We start from the raw sequence: 12,490 nt of genomic DNA, 5'->3' as shown, positions 1-12,490 counted from the left end.
CTGATTCAGCGTGAACAGGATCTAAAATTAACTGAGTGGACATTTAAAAAAAACTTAGTGCGTGTGCACACATGCATGCCTTAGAGGGAACACTGCCCACCACAATATACCACAAAGAGGAAAAATGAACAAGTAACTTTTAAGTCTAACAGGTGAATCCAATAACAATCAACCACACAAGGAATAAAGTGGACAGAGATGCAATCTCCCTAGTAACTGTTATAACATTCTCAGTGTTCATACAAACTATAATTAGATGGTTTGCAACATGTGAATCTGGGTTATCTACATGAGTTGCAAACCAGAACCAAACCCTCATACATGCCTTTGGCTTGTGCTTAACTGAACCTGCCAGTTTTATATGGATCAATTTCTCCTTTAAAAACATTTTCCCAGACTTAAGCTCACCACTGAGCCTCAGAAGAGACATCATTAGCACACGGCTTACTAGCCTGGAACAGCCTTAGCCACAGTTAGCAAATAAATAGCAAGATCTCTTATGCCTGCAGGCAAGTGAACATTTTCAGAATTATTTAACAGAAATTCCATTGGGTCTCCTGGGCGAGAATAATCCACAATTCCTTCTCATATTTTCAAAACTCAGTGCCTGCAGTTTTTTTACTTTACCTCCCTGACCACACCTTTCCCAGAACCTGTCTGGGCCCTTTGGAAGGATGTTTGCATGGTGTCGGATCTCATCTGTGCTTTGGATAAACAGGTTTAAAAGGTTTAGTAAGCCAAATACCTTTCCCCGAATCAAGCATAATGTTTCTTCTTACATCTGTTTCCCAGTTTCTGAATTAGCCATTGTCTCACAGTCAGGACTGAAATGTGATATGTGGTTAAGCCCAAACTGTATGAAGAATGAATGTTAGCACAAAGTGGAGATCAACCCACTATTCACCTATCGTATGGCAATTGAGGCTGAGCCAAAGCCTCTTAGATAAGCCCAGGGCTGCTCAAATTTGGCTGTCCTGCAGATGTTGGCCTACAACTCTCATCATCCCTGGCTGTTGGCCACAGTGGCTGGGAATTATGGGAACTGGAGTCCAAAAACAGCAGGAGGGCCAAAGCTGAGCAGCCCTGGTTAAGCCCTTTAACCAGCGTAGCTTTTCACCAGGCCTTTTAGTCTGGCAGTTTTCTTGTTTCCCATTGGTGGTATGGCGTTTCTTCCGGCTGTTTCTTCTGGCTTCCATTTTCCACCCACCACACAATGCCCCCCTCTGGGTGACTCTACATTATCACAAAAGTGCTGTTTGGTGGGAAAAAGAGAATTGGTGACTGTCAGTGGAGGCCATGATCCTCCCCCTCCCCCCAAGTCCTTTAGGACAGCATTTCTTATTGGTATTGCTTCCTTTGGACTGGGGTGTGCGTGGAGGAAAAACATGGCAGGCAGCAGCAGAAGCACAGCTGCCCCCCTGGTGAGTTTTGCTTCCTCTCCTGGAAAACTCCCAGAATGGGCCCCCTCCCCCGGCCATTCTTGCCACCTACAAATGTGCGGGGCCCATTTTGACTCAGCCCAAAATTATGCAAAGAAAAATTGGAGCTGCAAACATTGACACTTTGGAATGACAAACCCCATCAGCTTTTGAGAGATAGTTAAAACGGCACTGTCTTTTAATACAGCATGGCATCGACCAATACCCCTGCCTGCCAGCAGTCCAGAGGGGATGCTGAGCAAAAGATTAAAATGCAGATCCAGCCAGCTTTCCTAACCGGGTATCATCCCACGTTCTTCGGTATTGATGGTTTTCTGCTTGCTTGCTTGATCCGAGCTAAAACAGATTCTCCAATGAGCTCCCTCCAGAGTACAACAGCTTAAAATCCAGCCAGTGTTTATTTGGCACTGTACAAACCTTAATGGCGAGTTTTCTTAGATGGCTTGCAAAGTAATAAAAACTCGGATTAGAGGAGATCTGCCCTCCACTTGTGCTTTCTATATGAAGAGTGCCACTTCTGAATGTAGGCCTTTGACCACGCCCAACCCAGTGCTTAGCCTGACAGATGTGCCAGGAGTTAAAAACCTTTGGGGTACAAACACAGATGTAGAATGACCGATGGCCCTCATTCATTGACGGCCCATTATTGTGTCATTCAGTAGCAACATTTTTTTGTGAACTGTAACACACACACACACACACACACACACACACACACACACACACGTTAAAAATCAGATTTTGTACCCAGTCATTGCAATAATTTGGGGCTATATTCACATTTTTGGCCCAGTTTGGGCCCCAGAGGCCTGGAAATGACTGGAAGAGAACCAGAGTGTTGTGAGAATTGGTATTGTGGTAGCAAGCATGACTTGTCTCCTTAAGCTAAGCAGGGCCTTCCGTGGTTGCATATAAATGAGAGACTTGATGTGTGAGCCCTGGAAGAGATTCCCCTCAGGGGATGAAGCCGCTCTGGGAAGAGCAGAAGGTTTCAAGTTCCTTCCCTGGCTTCTCGAAGATTGGGCTGAGAGAGATTCCTGCCTGCAACCTCGGAGAAGCTGCTGCCAGTCTGTGTTGACAATACTGAGCTAGAGAGACCAATGGTCTGACTCAGCATATGGCAGTTTCCTATGTTCCTAAATAAGTTGCAGGGGCAATATGGAAAAGATGTATAACATGCATGGAATGAACCTTTTTTTTCCAGATTTTGCGTAAGGAAAAAATAGCTCCTTGAGCCCAAGGCTCAGGTAGTAGGCCTGTGCTTTGGCACATCTGAATCCAAATAAGTTGCAGAAAGCATTTGCAAGGACTACTCTCCCAAAATTCCCTGTGTGCGTCTCCTGCAGTACCCTGTGTGCCATTCCCAGCTGTTACTGGGGCAAAATGGGGCTTGGCTTCCCGTAAAGGAGTCCCCTCTTGGCACTGAAATCACGTGGAAGTGTGTGGAGGTGGCTGTGCCGGGAATGGTTGCCTCCTCCCAGTACCGGGGGATGCTGCCATTGATTCAGATCTGCCTGTATTGAAACACAGGCCTCCCAGCGAGCAATCAGACAAAACTCTATTAAGGTATAAGTCCTAGAGCAAAGCATCACTCCCCCCCACCCCCGCCGCCCACGCTTCCTGCCAGCTGCAATGCTCTTGGTATGTGTGAATGTCACTCACTGCTGTTGGGTTACTCCACTTTCACTGTGTGGACATTTCAGAATAATTGAGTGAAGGATCATGGCAAATTCATGTTCTTTCATGGGACGGCCATCCTATTTTCCCTAGTTGGAAGCATGAAAGAAAATTGGTATACAGAAAGCCAATAATGAAAACAAAATTACATGCCCAACGGTCTAAATGGGGTAGTATTGATGCTTTTCAGTGAGGATAAATTGCCCAGGGAAATACTATCCTTGCAGTGTATATAACTGTTTACATTTTAGCTCACTTTTTAGAAGAAGCTTCCTAAATGAACATCTGTTTTAATTTATCAGCTTCAAAACCACAGCGTCCTATTCAAAGTCGCTTTCATCAGATATGTCTTCAATCACAGTTATATGGTTTGAGAACTGTTTCTGATGGTTCTCACGATTCTGACGCATACACAAATCAGTGCAGGGTAACCCAGGGCCATGGCAGGAACATTTGTTACCTGGGCAAAGGGGCACCTTGTAAAGTGGAACATAGGGAACTGCTGTATACTGAGTCAGACCATTGGTCCATCTAGCTCAGTATTGTCTACACAGACTGGCAGCGGCTTCTCCAAGGTTGCAGGCAGGAGTGTCTCTCAGCCCTGTCTTGGAGATGCTGCCAGGGAAGAAATTTTGAACCTTCTGCTCTTCCCAGAGTGGCTCCATCCCCTAAGGGGAATATCTTCCAGTTCTGCTCACACTTCTAGTCTCCCCTTCAAATGCAACCTGGGTGGACCCTGCTTAGCTATGGGGACAAGTCATGCTTGCTACCACAAGACCCGCTCTCCTCTCCTCTCTCATATTTAGAAGCAGGAGGAGATGGTGGTGGTGGGAGAATAACTAGCCCTCTTGAGCCCCAGGAGAGCATCCTGCCGGTGCAGTGGCTGGTCTCTGTCTTTGTGCTTCTTTTTAGACTGTGAACTCCTTTGAGGGCAGGGAACCTCTTCCTCGTTAAGCCGCATTGAGATTGGTTTTGTTGGAAAATAGCATATAAGGAATAGTTGTGAAAATAGCCCCTTCCTCCCTGTTGCTGGGCCGTACATTGGCTCAGGGCTTCAGGTGATGGCAAGCACCTTGTCTTCTAAATGCCAGTCATGGCCAATAGCTGAAGGAGTGCTCATCATGTGAAACAGAGGAGGCTTCATTATAGCAGCTTCATAGTTTGCAGTTTTTCTGCACTGCAAAACACATCACGTGTGGGTGGCATGTCCCACCCAAGAAACAGGGGGGGGGCAGAGTAGAGCATCCTTTATTTATTTCTTTATTTGTGCACACATGCATATCCCACTCTTCCTCTGACGAACCAAGAGTTGTGTGCATGGTTTTATGTTAATCGTCACAGCAACCCTGTGAAGTAGGTTAGGCTGAGATATCAATGACTGACTCAGAGTGAATTTCCAGTGAATTTCATGGCTGAAAAGGGATTTGAACTCGGGTCTCCCCAATTGTAATCCAACACTCTAGCCCCTATACTACACTGGCTTTCAGTATATCAGATATCATTGGGCCCAAATTGGGTCGAAAATGTGAAAGTTACAGCCACAAACTTATACCAACTGGATGCAACTTTAGTTTTTGTTACGGCTGTTCTGTCAGATATGTTTCAGCAAAAAACTGTAGCAAATATATAACCCAAGGACTGGGGAGTTATTGCCTACGAAACAAGTAGTGCTAAGTAGAATTAACAGAGCCTACTTTTCATTTCTTTTAATATGGTGACTCTTCTCTTGTGCTGTGAATTTGATTTGTATCAGACTGTAAACACTGACACAAGAAACCCATGGACACAGAGAAGGTGATCTTATAACTCCTTCCCTTTGGAAAAGTAGGCTAAAAATACAGAGATTACATAGTCTCCAGGGACGTGATGGCCACGACATTCATTTTCTAAGCATTTCCCCCCAGTCTGCCTCATCATGGCCTCTTAGATTTTTTTGCCTCTGATCTTGGAAGTACCGAGCAGCCGACATTTAAAGAAATGAGCCAACAAAGTCAGTGGAAGAATAGGGCAAATGCATTTGATTCTGGGAAATGAAAGGCCTTGTATGAATAACATGTTGGCGGGTGAGGAGGGAGGAAGGGCTTCAAAGAAACTTGGATGAGTCATACTTGGAGTGTGTTGCCACCCACAGTAGCATCAATGAGCCTGTCTCCCCCACTCCCGGCGATAATAAAGGCACCCGGGAAAGGGCATCTCAAGGGGTTTTTTGTCCCTGTTTATCGGTTGAGCCTAGCCGCTTGAGTCTGCCTTTTTGGTTTTGGTTTTTTAAAGGAAGAGTGTTCATAGGCCACTGGGTCTTCCAGATAATCTGAATCCCTGCAAAATGTGCTTCTCCACCCTGCCCCTGCCTTTCCGAGTTCTGGGGCATCATTGTGGGAGTTGTAGTCCAAAAACAGCCAAGGTGGCAAAGTTGAGCAGGTCTGCCCTAAGACAGTGGTTCCCAACCTGTGGTCCTCCAGATGTTGCCATGACCACCCAGCTACAATTTTTATTGTGGGGGGATGATGGGAGTTGTAGTTCATCAACATCTGGAGGGCCAGAGGTTGGGAATCCCTGCTCTAAGACAGGGATACAGGCTCATCAATAATCATAAACTTTGTTTCAGGCTTCTAACAGCAATTTTGTATGTTGGGGGAGATATGAGAGGAGATATGAGAGGTGGACATGAGAGGAGAGCTGGTCTTGTGGTAGCAAGCATGACTTGTCGCCTTAGCTAAGCAGGGTCTACCCTGGTTACATTTGAATGGGAGACTAGAAGTGTGAGTGAGCACTGTAAGAGATTCCCTTTAGGGGATGGAGCTGCCACTCTGGAAGAGCATCTAGGTTCCAAGTTCCCTCCTTGGCATATCCCATATAGGGCTGAGAGAAATTCCTGCCTGCAACCCTGGAGAAGCCGCTGCCAGTCTGTGAAGATAATACTGAGCTAGATAGACCAATGGTCTGACTCATTATAGGGCAGCACCCTATGTTCCTATGTTCCACTGGGAAATGGAGATCCAACTGAGTCAAGCAGATCTGATGGAATAAGCTTTAAGGCATCATGGTGGGCGTATGCATGTTCCACACACTGGCACCAGGCATGGAGTTTGGCATCCTTAACCCCAGCTTCCTTCTTAGAAATTAGGACACACCTAATCCTTAGAAGTGCAGAGGAAAGCTTTGAAATGTGTGATTAATGCATGGAACTGGAGTTGGCCTTCTGGGCAATGGGGAATCTCCGAAGTTACATAGGGAGCTGCCTTATCCTGAGTTAGACCATTGGTCTGGCTAGCTCAGTACTGTCTGCACTGACTGGCAGCGGCTTCTCCAAGGTTTCAGGCAGAGATATTTCCCAGTACTACCTGGAAATGCCAGGGCTTGAACCAGGGACTTGTTGCATCCAAAGCAGATGCTCTGCCTCTGAGCTGAATCCACATTTTGGCTTTCAGCTGGGCTGATGGTGCTGTTTGGAAGGGGAAGTCACCACAGCTCCCAGGAAGAATGCTTATGGTGGTCCTCCCCATGCCTCTTTCTCACTGATTATTGGATGCCATCCCAGACAGAAAAATCTTACGGAGATCCTGGAGGCTGTCCTTGCTCAGAGTTTGAAGGGCTTTCAGGGGAAGGGAGTTCTCCTGTTATGGTGCAACCACCAACACACACCTCCTTGTGTAGCTTTGCCATTCAAATGGGGTGCATGGAGGTGGAGGCACTCTTGGTTAAGGAAACAAGCAAAAGAAGAGAGTCTGAGATGGTTTGGTCCAAAGTAGTTCCTCTGATGGTTCCTAGAAGACAATAGGTAGCCCATTGCAATACTGGGGCATCGATGCATTGAGTATTTAAGGTTGTTGTTGTCCAGCTAGCCAAAATTAGTCCTTTGTGTCCTAAAGCTACTCAAAATGTGACTTAGTCCTTGCAAGTCTTAAAGACCACTGTTGTTCCTGTGTCCCATTGCAACCTCTGTGCAACAGGGTGGGAAGCTGCTTTATACCGAGTCAGACCATTGGTCTATCTAGCTCAGTATTGTCTTCACAGACTGGCAGTGGCTTCTCCAAGGTTGTAGGCAGGAATCTCTCTCAGCCCTCTCTTGGAGATGCTGCCAGGGAGGGAACTTGGGACCTTCTGCTCTTCCCAGAGTGGCTCCATCCCCTGAGGGGAATCTCTTCCAGTGCTCACACATGTCTCCCTTTAAAAACAACAACACCATAACTGTTTAGTCAGGCTTTTAGTTTATAGTTTCAAAGCTTTGGTTTTAGAGTTTTTATTGTAAATTGTTTTAATTATGTTAATGCTAATGTTTGAACGGTTTTATATTGTGAACCGCCCAGGGACCTTTTTGTATGGGGTGGTATGTAAATGAACTAAATATATAAAATAAATAATAAATGTAAACCAGACCCTGCTTAGCAAAGGGGACAATTTGTACTTGCTACCACAAGAGAGCCCAGGTCCTCCTCTCCTCGTGAAAGGCTGCGGCAGGTAGAAGGATGTTCTGGGTACTCAATTCCTTCTCGAGGTATCAAAAAACCAAAGCCTAGATCAGGGGTGTCCAACTGCCTACAACTCCCATCATCCCTCGTCGCAGTGGACAGTAGCCAAGGATGGTGGGAGTTGTAGGCTGACAAGAACCGGAGGGCCGCAGCAGGACACCCCTGGCCCAGCTGTTCCAGGGGTTGGGACAATGGGAATTGTAGTCAACAACATCTGGGGACCCGAGCTTGGGACCCTCCGCTCTTGGCTGTGAGCCCATTTCGCTTCAGGCACGGACGTGTGCAGGGTGGTTTACTGTATTTAGTAAAACTTATTGGATAATTTTCTAAATAAAATGGCCGACGTCCTAATGCTGCACGTGTGCCCCAAGCAAGGTGGTGCTAGCACAAGAAGGTGGCGTTGCCCAAGAGCCCCTAGAGAATTGGGATGCCCACCTCCCACCCCCAGCGTGTGTGTTGTTCTGAGTAGACCCTTTGTGGATGTGATGTTCTCCCCCTTCTCCTGCATTGTTGTGTTCCTCTGCGGATGTCGACTTCCCAAAGCACTGCCCGGTGCTTGGCTTGTTTTCCCAGCAATTTATAGCTTCAAGAACCTCCAGGCTTCTCCCAGTACATGTTCAGGCAGCGTGTCTGATTTATTATAGGCTTATCCCAGGTTTGTTTACTCCCCTGTTTGGTGTTGAAGACTTCAACTCAGGGATGGCGGGTTGTGTGTGTGCGTGCGTGCATGTGCGCAAGCTATGAGCCCTCCGAGGTTTCTTGGTGTTTGGAAGTGATTTAGTATCACTTGGTTTCTTTCACAGTATTTCATTGTGTTCTGCGGGGATGAGGATGCATAGACAGTGGCTTTAAAAACATAAAGCCTTCAGGATTTGAGTTATTAAAAATAGCCCTAGCAAAGGCATTGTAACAATCTGATTGTAAGGGGGGAAATGGCAATTTGAACTGTGGTAACAATTTATAATGAGAAAATGGTGAGTTCATTCACATAATCAAAAGCTGTGTTCTGCCTGGGTTTGAGAGCTGGGTATGCTTTCAATTTTCAGTTGTGTGGAAGCAAAGTAGGAGGAAAACTTGGGTAGAAGTGATTGTGTGGAAGCAGCATAGGAGGAAAAGCTACCCAGGTTTTCCTCCTACTTTCCTTCCACACAACCGAAAATTGGAGCACCATCAGCAACCAAACCTGGGTAGAACACGTTTTTTGATTGTGTGAACGACCTCGGTTTGTGTGTCCATATGTACACATGCACACATGCATGTGTTGGTGGTGATGGTGCACATTTTCTGTTAGGATATGCTTATCTTCATGAATAACCTCAACTGGCTAAGCAAACATTTAACTTATTGCTTCTCAGGATCTAGGAGATAGTTGGTCTTAAGGCCTGAGCTGTCACCTGAAACTCTGTAGTGCACTTTTGTTCATTTATAGAGAAACTGAGCTGTTGCAAAAGGTTGTCGCGTTTGATCTGTTAGCTGAGTGCTTGCAAACATTGGCCTGGTTCACACAATCCTTTGAATCTAGGTTTAATGTGGGTTGCTGACATTAGCGTGATTGTGTGAGCCCACACCAAGGCGGAAATCTCAGATTCATCCTAGACCCTAAACCACCTTGGCGTGGGTTCACACAATCATAGTAATGTTGGTAACCCACATAAAAGATTTGAACAATTGTGTGGACCAGGCCATTATATTATTATTAGTACCATTGTTAGAAATTAACATTTCATAAAACATGATGAAGTTATACAGAATGTCAGCAAAGTAAATTGAGAAGATATTAAGGGAGGGCCTTAGCTGAGTGGGAAGCCATGAGTCCTGCAAGCAGAAGTTTCCCAGATTCAGTCCCTCCTCAGAGTTGGGAAGGATCCTCATCTCAGATCACAGAGAACTGGTGTCAGAGTAGACCATATTGGGCAAGATGGCTCCATTGCATCATTGTGGTGGTTGGGGCAAGGTGTACATTATAGCCTAGAACAGGAGAATTCTTAGCCAAATTCCTCCTAACTTGGATGTTCTTGCAAGAACATCAGATTTATATCTAATGAAATCTCTTTACGACAATTCTGAGTTTTGGATGCTGTTTGATTTCAAGAGTAGAAAAATGGGGTGTAAAATGTTGATACAAATAATCATTCAATTCTGTTTTTAAGTGCATCTCAACATGGAATTTTAAAATCAAATTTTGAAAACTGTACAGTTTGAGACTTCAGTGTTTTTTTTAAACTCAGCCTTTGGTTTGTCCATCTCTTTTATTTACTCTGGTCTTACTACCACTACCACCACCACCACCACTACCACCACTACAAATAGTAGTAGTAATAAGATGCCTCAGTGCTATTGACCCAACCTGATTACGGCTCTCTATGTTCTCAAGTGGACATCTATCCCAACACTGTTACCTAACTCAAGATTGAACCTGGGATCTCCCGGGTGCTAAGAAGCAACTCTCCTTTCCCAGAGCCCTGCTGGCTCTTTCCCTCAAAGAACCACATCGCAATGAGCAGCTTTAGCTCCAGAGTTGGATGGCAAAATGGGGGAGAGTAGTTGAATATTATTCAAGGCGACTATTGTATTACAGCTGATATATGTAGGGAAATGACACGTTTAGTGCGACATGGATGAAGTACAAGTTTGCAAAAGAGGCAGCACCAGTTGCTGTCCCCAACTCACCAGGAGAGGGTAGAGAAGGGAGGAAGAACAGTTGAGGGAGTGTGACTCTTCTAGGCAGTTGGTGGTGAGGATTCCTTGTATCGAGCAAGGCGGTCACCATGTCTTGTCTTGTGTTTTCCAGTCCGAGGATCTGGGCGCCTGTGCGCAGTTTGAGAGCAGCAGACAGAACAGGAACATGATGCCTAGCACCAGCTGTGTCTTCCCCACTTTCAACCTGAGGAAGCCTTCCTCAGAGACGGACATTGAGAACTGGGCCTCCAAGCACTTCAACAAGCACACGCAAGGCCTCTTCCGACGCAAGGTCTCCATCGCCAACATGCTGGCTTGGAGCAGCGAGTCCATCAAGAAGCCCATGATCATGACCACTGACCGCAATGTTAAGAAGGAAGCTTGCGAGATCTTCAAGCTGATCCAGATGTACATGGGGGACCGGCGGGCCAAGACGGACCAGCTCAACGTGGCTCTGGAGATTGCCACCAAGGGCTGGAGCATGCAGGGCCTCCGGGACGAACTCTACATCCAGCTGTGCCGGCAGACCACTGAGAACTTCCGTTACGAGAGCCTGGCCCGAGGCTGGGAGCTCATGTCCATCTGCCTGGCCTTCTTCCCACCTACCCCCAAGTTCCATTCGTACCTGGAAGGATACATTTACAGGCACATGGATCCGGTGAACGACACAAAAGGTAAGAGTGAGAGGGGAAGGTCTTGTCTGATCTGGCTTGGCTCCTGCGAAAACCAGTCACCCTTTTGTGTTCTGGATTAGCATCTTGTCTCCAAAACTGGCCACCTGCAAGTCAAATGAACCAAGGTCAGCTTGGGGGTGTTAACACTGGCTTTCTCTCCCTGAGGTTCAGCAAAATCCAGCATGTGATCCAGCATGAAATGAATGTGGTGACTTGTGCCAGACACATACATGCACATACACACTTATAGAAATACATGCACAAGTTTGAGCTTCTTTCTTTGTTGTTTTAATTCTCTCATAGCCCAGGTCCCAGTGCTGTAGAGTAGGGCTGGATTCAGCATCCCCGCTGAATTTGTCAAGAGGAATACCCTTTTTCTCCTCTTCTTTGTATTCCAGTTTCTCTTTTCTTTTCTCAGGTTTTACTCAGCTATTGCTGCTTCCCCTCTGTGTTGTCTTTCACATGGAATACTTATTTCTTCATTGTGCTTTCAGACCTCTAAAATCCCATCCTTTTTCTTTTAGATTTCTTGCCTGATTTCATTTAATTCATATTCCTCCTCCTCCTCTAATTAAAAAAATGAAGTAAAAATAGCTTTCAGCATCTTCTGACTACTTATGCAAAGCGAGTGTGCTCGAATTGCTGCACCGTCTCTTGATTCCTCGCTCTTCCATTTTGTCTGTTCCTTAAACTCCTCCTAGGCACCCAACAACTCGCTTGTTTGACAATCTGCATTGTTAATAATACTGCTAGATATTCTCTAATAGCAATAGCAATAGCACTTACATTTATATACCGCTTTATAGCTGGAGCTCTCTAAGCGGTTTACAATGATTTAGCATATTGCCCCCAACATTCTGGGTACTCATTTTACCGACCTCGGAAGGATGGAAGGCTGAGTCAACCTTGAGCCCCTGGTCAGGATCGAACTTGTAACCTTCTGGTTACAGGGCGGCAGTTTTACCACTGCGCCACCAGGGGCTCTTTGCCAGCTGTGCTGGGAATGGATGTTTTTACTTTGCTCTTCCTTGAATTGCACCGGACAAGGAGCACCTTGTTTACTTGAAACACAATGAGGGTGAAATAGCTTAAAGTATGGGGAGGCAGGTTTGATATGTATGACAAGTACCTGGAATAATATGTGGTGTCTCTGGCCTTAGGGAGCCAGAGTTGGCCTTAAGGATTATCAGCCCTCTCAGAATGGGCCATCAGTTGGTCGTGGTGGACATTACTTCATCCCTGCTGCCCCCTGTGATGTTTTGATTGAGATTAGATTTTGGACTGACTAACGGATACGTACTCTTTCTTTCTTTCTTTCTTTCTTTCTTTCTTTCTTTCTTTCTTTCTTTCTTTCTTTCTTCCCTTTTCCCTTCTCTCTCTCTCTCTGCATCTACTTTCCTTCCCCACTCTCTCTCTCTTACCCTTTTTCAGCTGAGATTGTTCCCCAGAGTGGCTTATATTGATCGCAAAACCCGAGATACGGTATTTAACACCAGCCTTAAGGTATTCCAATTGTCTAGTTCTTAAAGTTTGTGCAAGGACTGGGCCAAGA

At 45.8% G+C, this 12,490-nt stretch overlaps 1 protein-coding gene across 3 annotated transcripts in view; it reads left to right on the top strand.

Annotated features, from left to right (window-relative positions):
* The window catches only part of ARHGAP39 (Rho GTPase activating protein 39), a 224,025-nt gene that overhangs the window by 156,344 nt on the left and 55,191 nt on the right, over positions 1–12,490 (top strand). For all 3 annotated transcript variants that reach the window (XM_053251141.1, XM_053251142.1, XM_053251140.1), the window contains one exon: positions 10,377–10,938. In XM_053251141.1, the coding sequence (XP_053107116.1) occupies positions 10,377–10,938 (562 nt within the window). The remainder of the gene's footprint in view (positions 1–10,376; positions 10,939–12,490) is intronic.

The sequence above is a fragment of the Hemicordylus capensis genome, chromosome 4 (genome assembly GCF_027244095.1).
Source record: "Hemicordylus capensis ecotype Gifberg chromosome 4, rHemCap1.1.pri, whole genome shotgun sequence".
Lineage (NCBI taxonomy): Eukaryota > Metazoa > Chordata > Lepidosauria > Squamata > Cordylidae > Hemicordylus > Hemicordylus capensis.
Note: the sequence above shows the minus strand (reverse complement) of the source record. Positions and strands in the feature narration are given on the sequence as shown.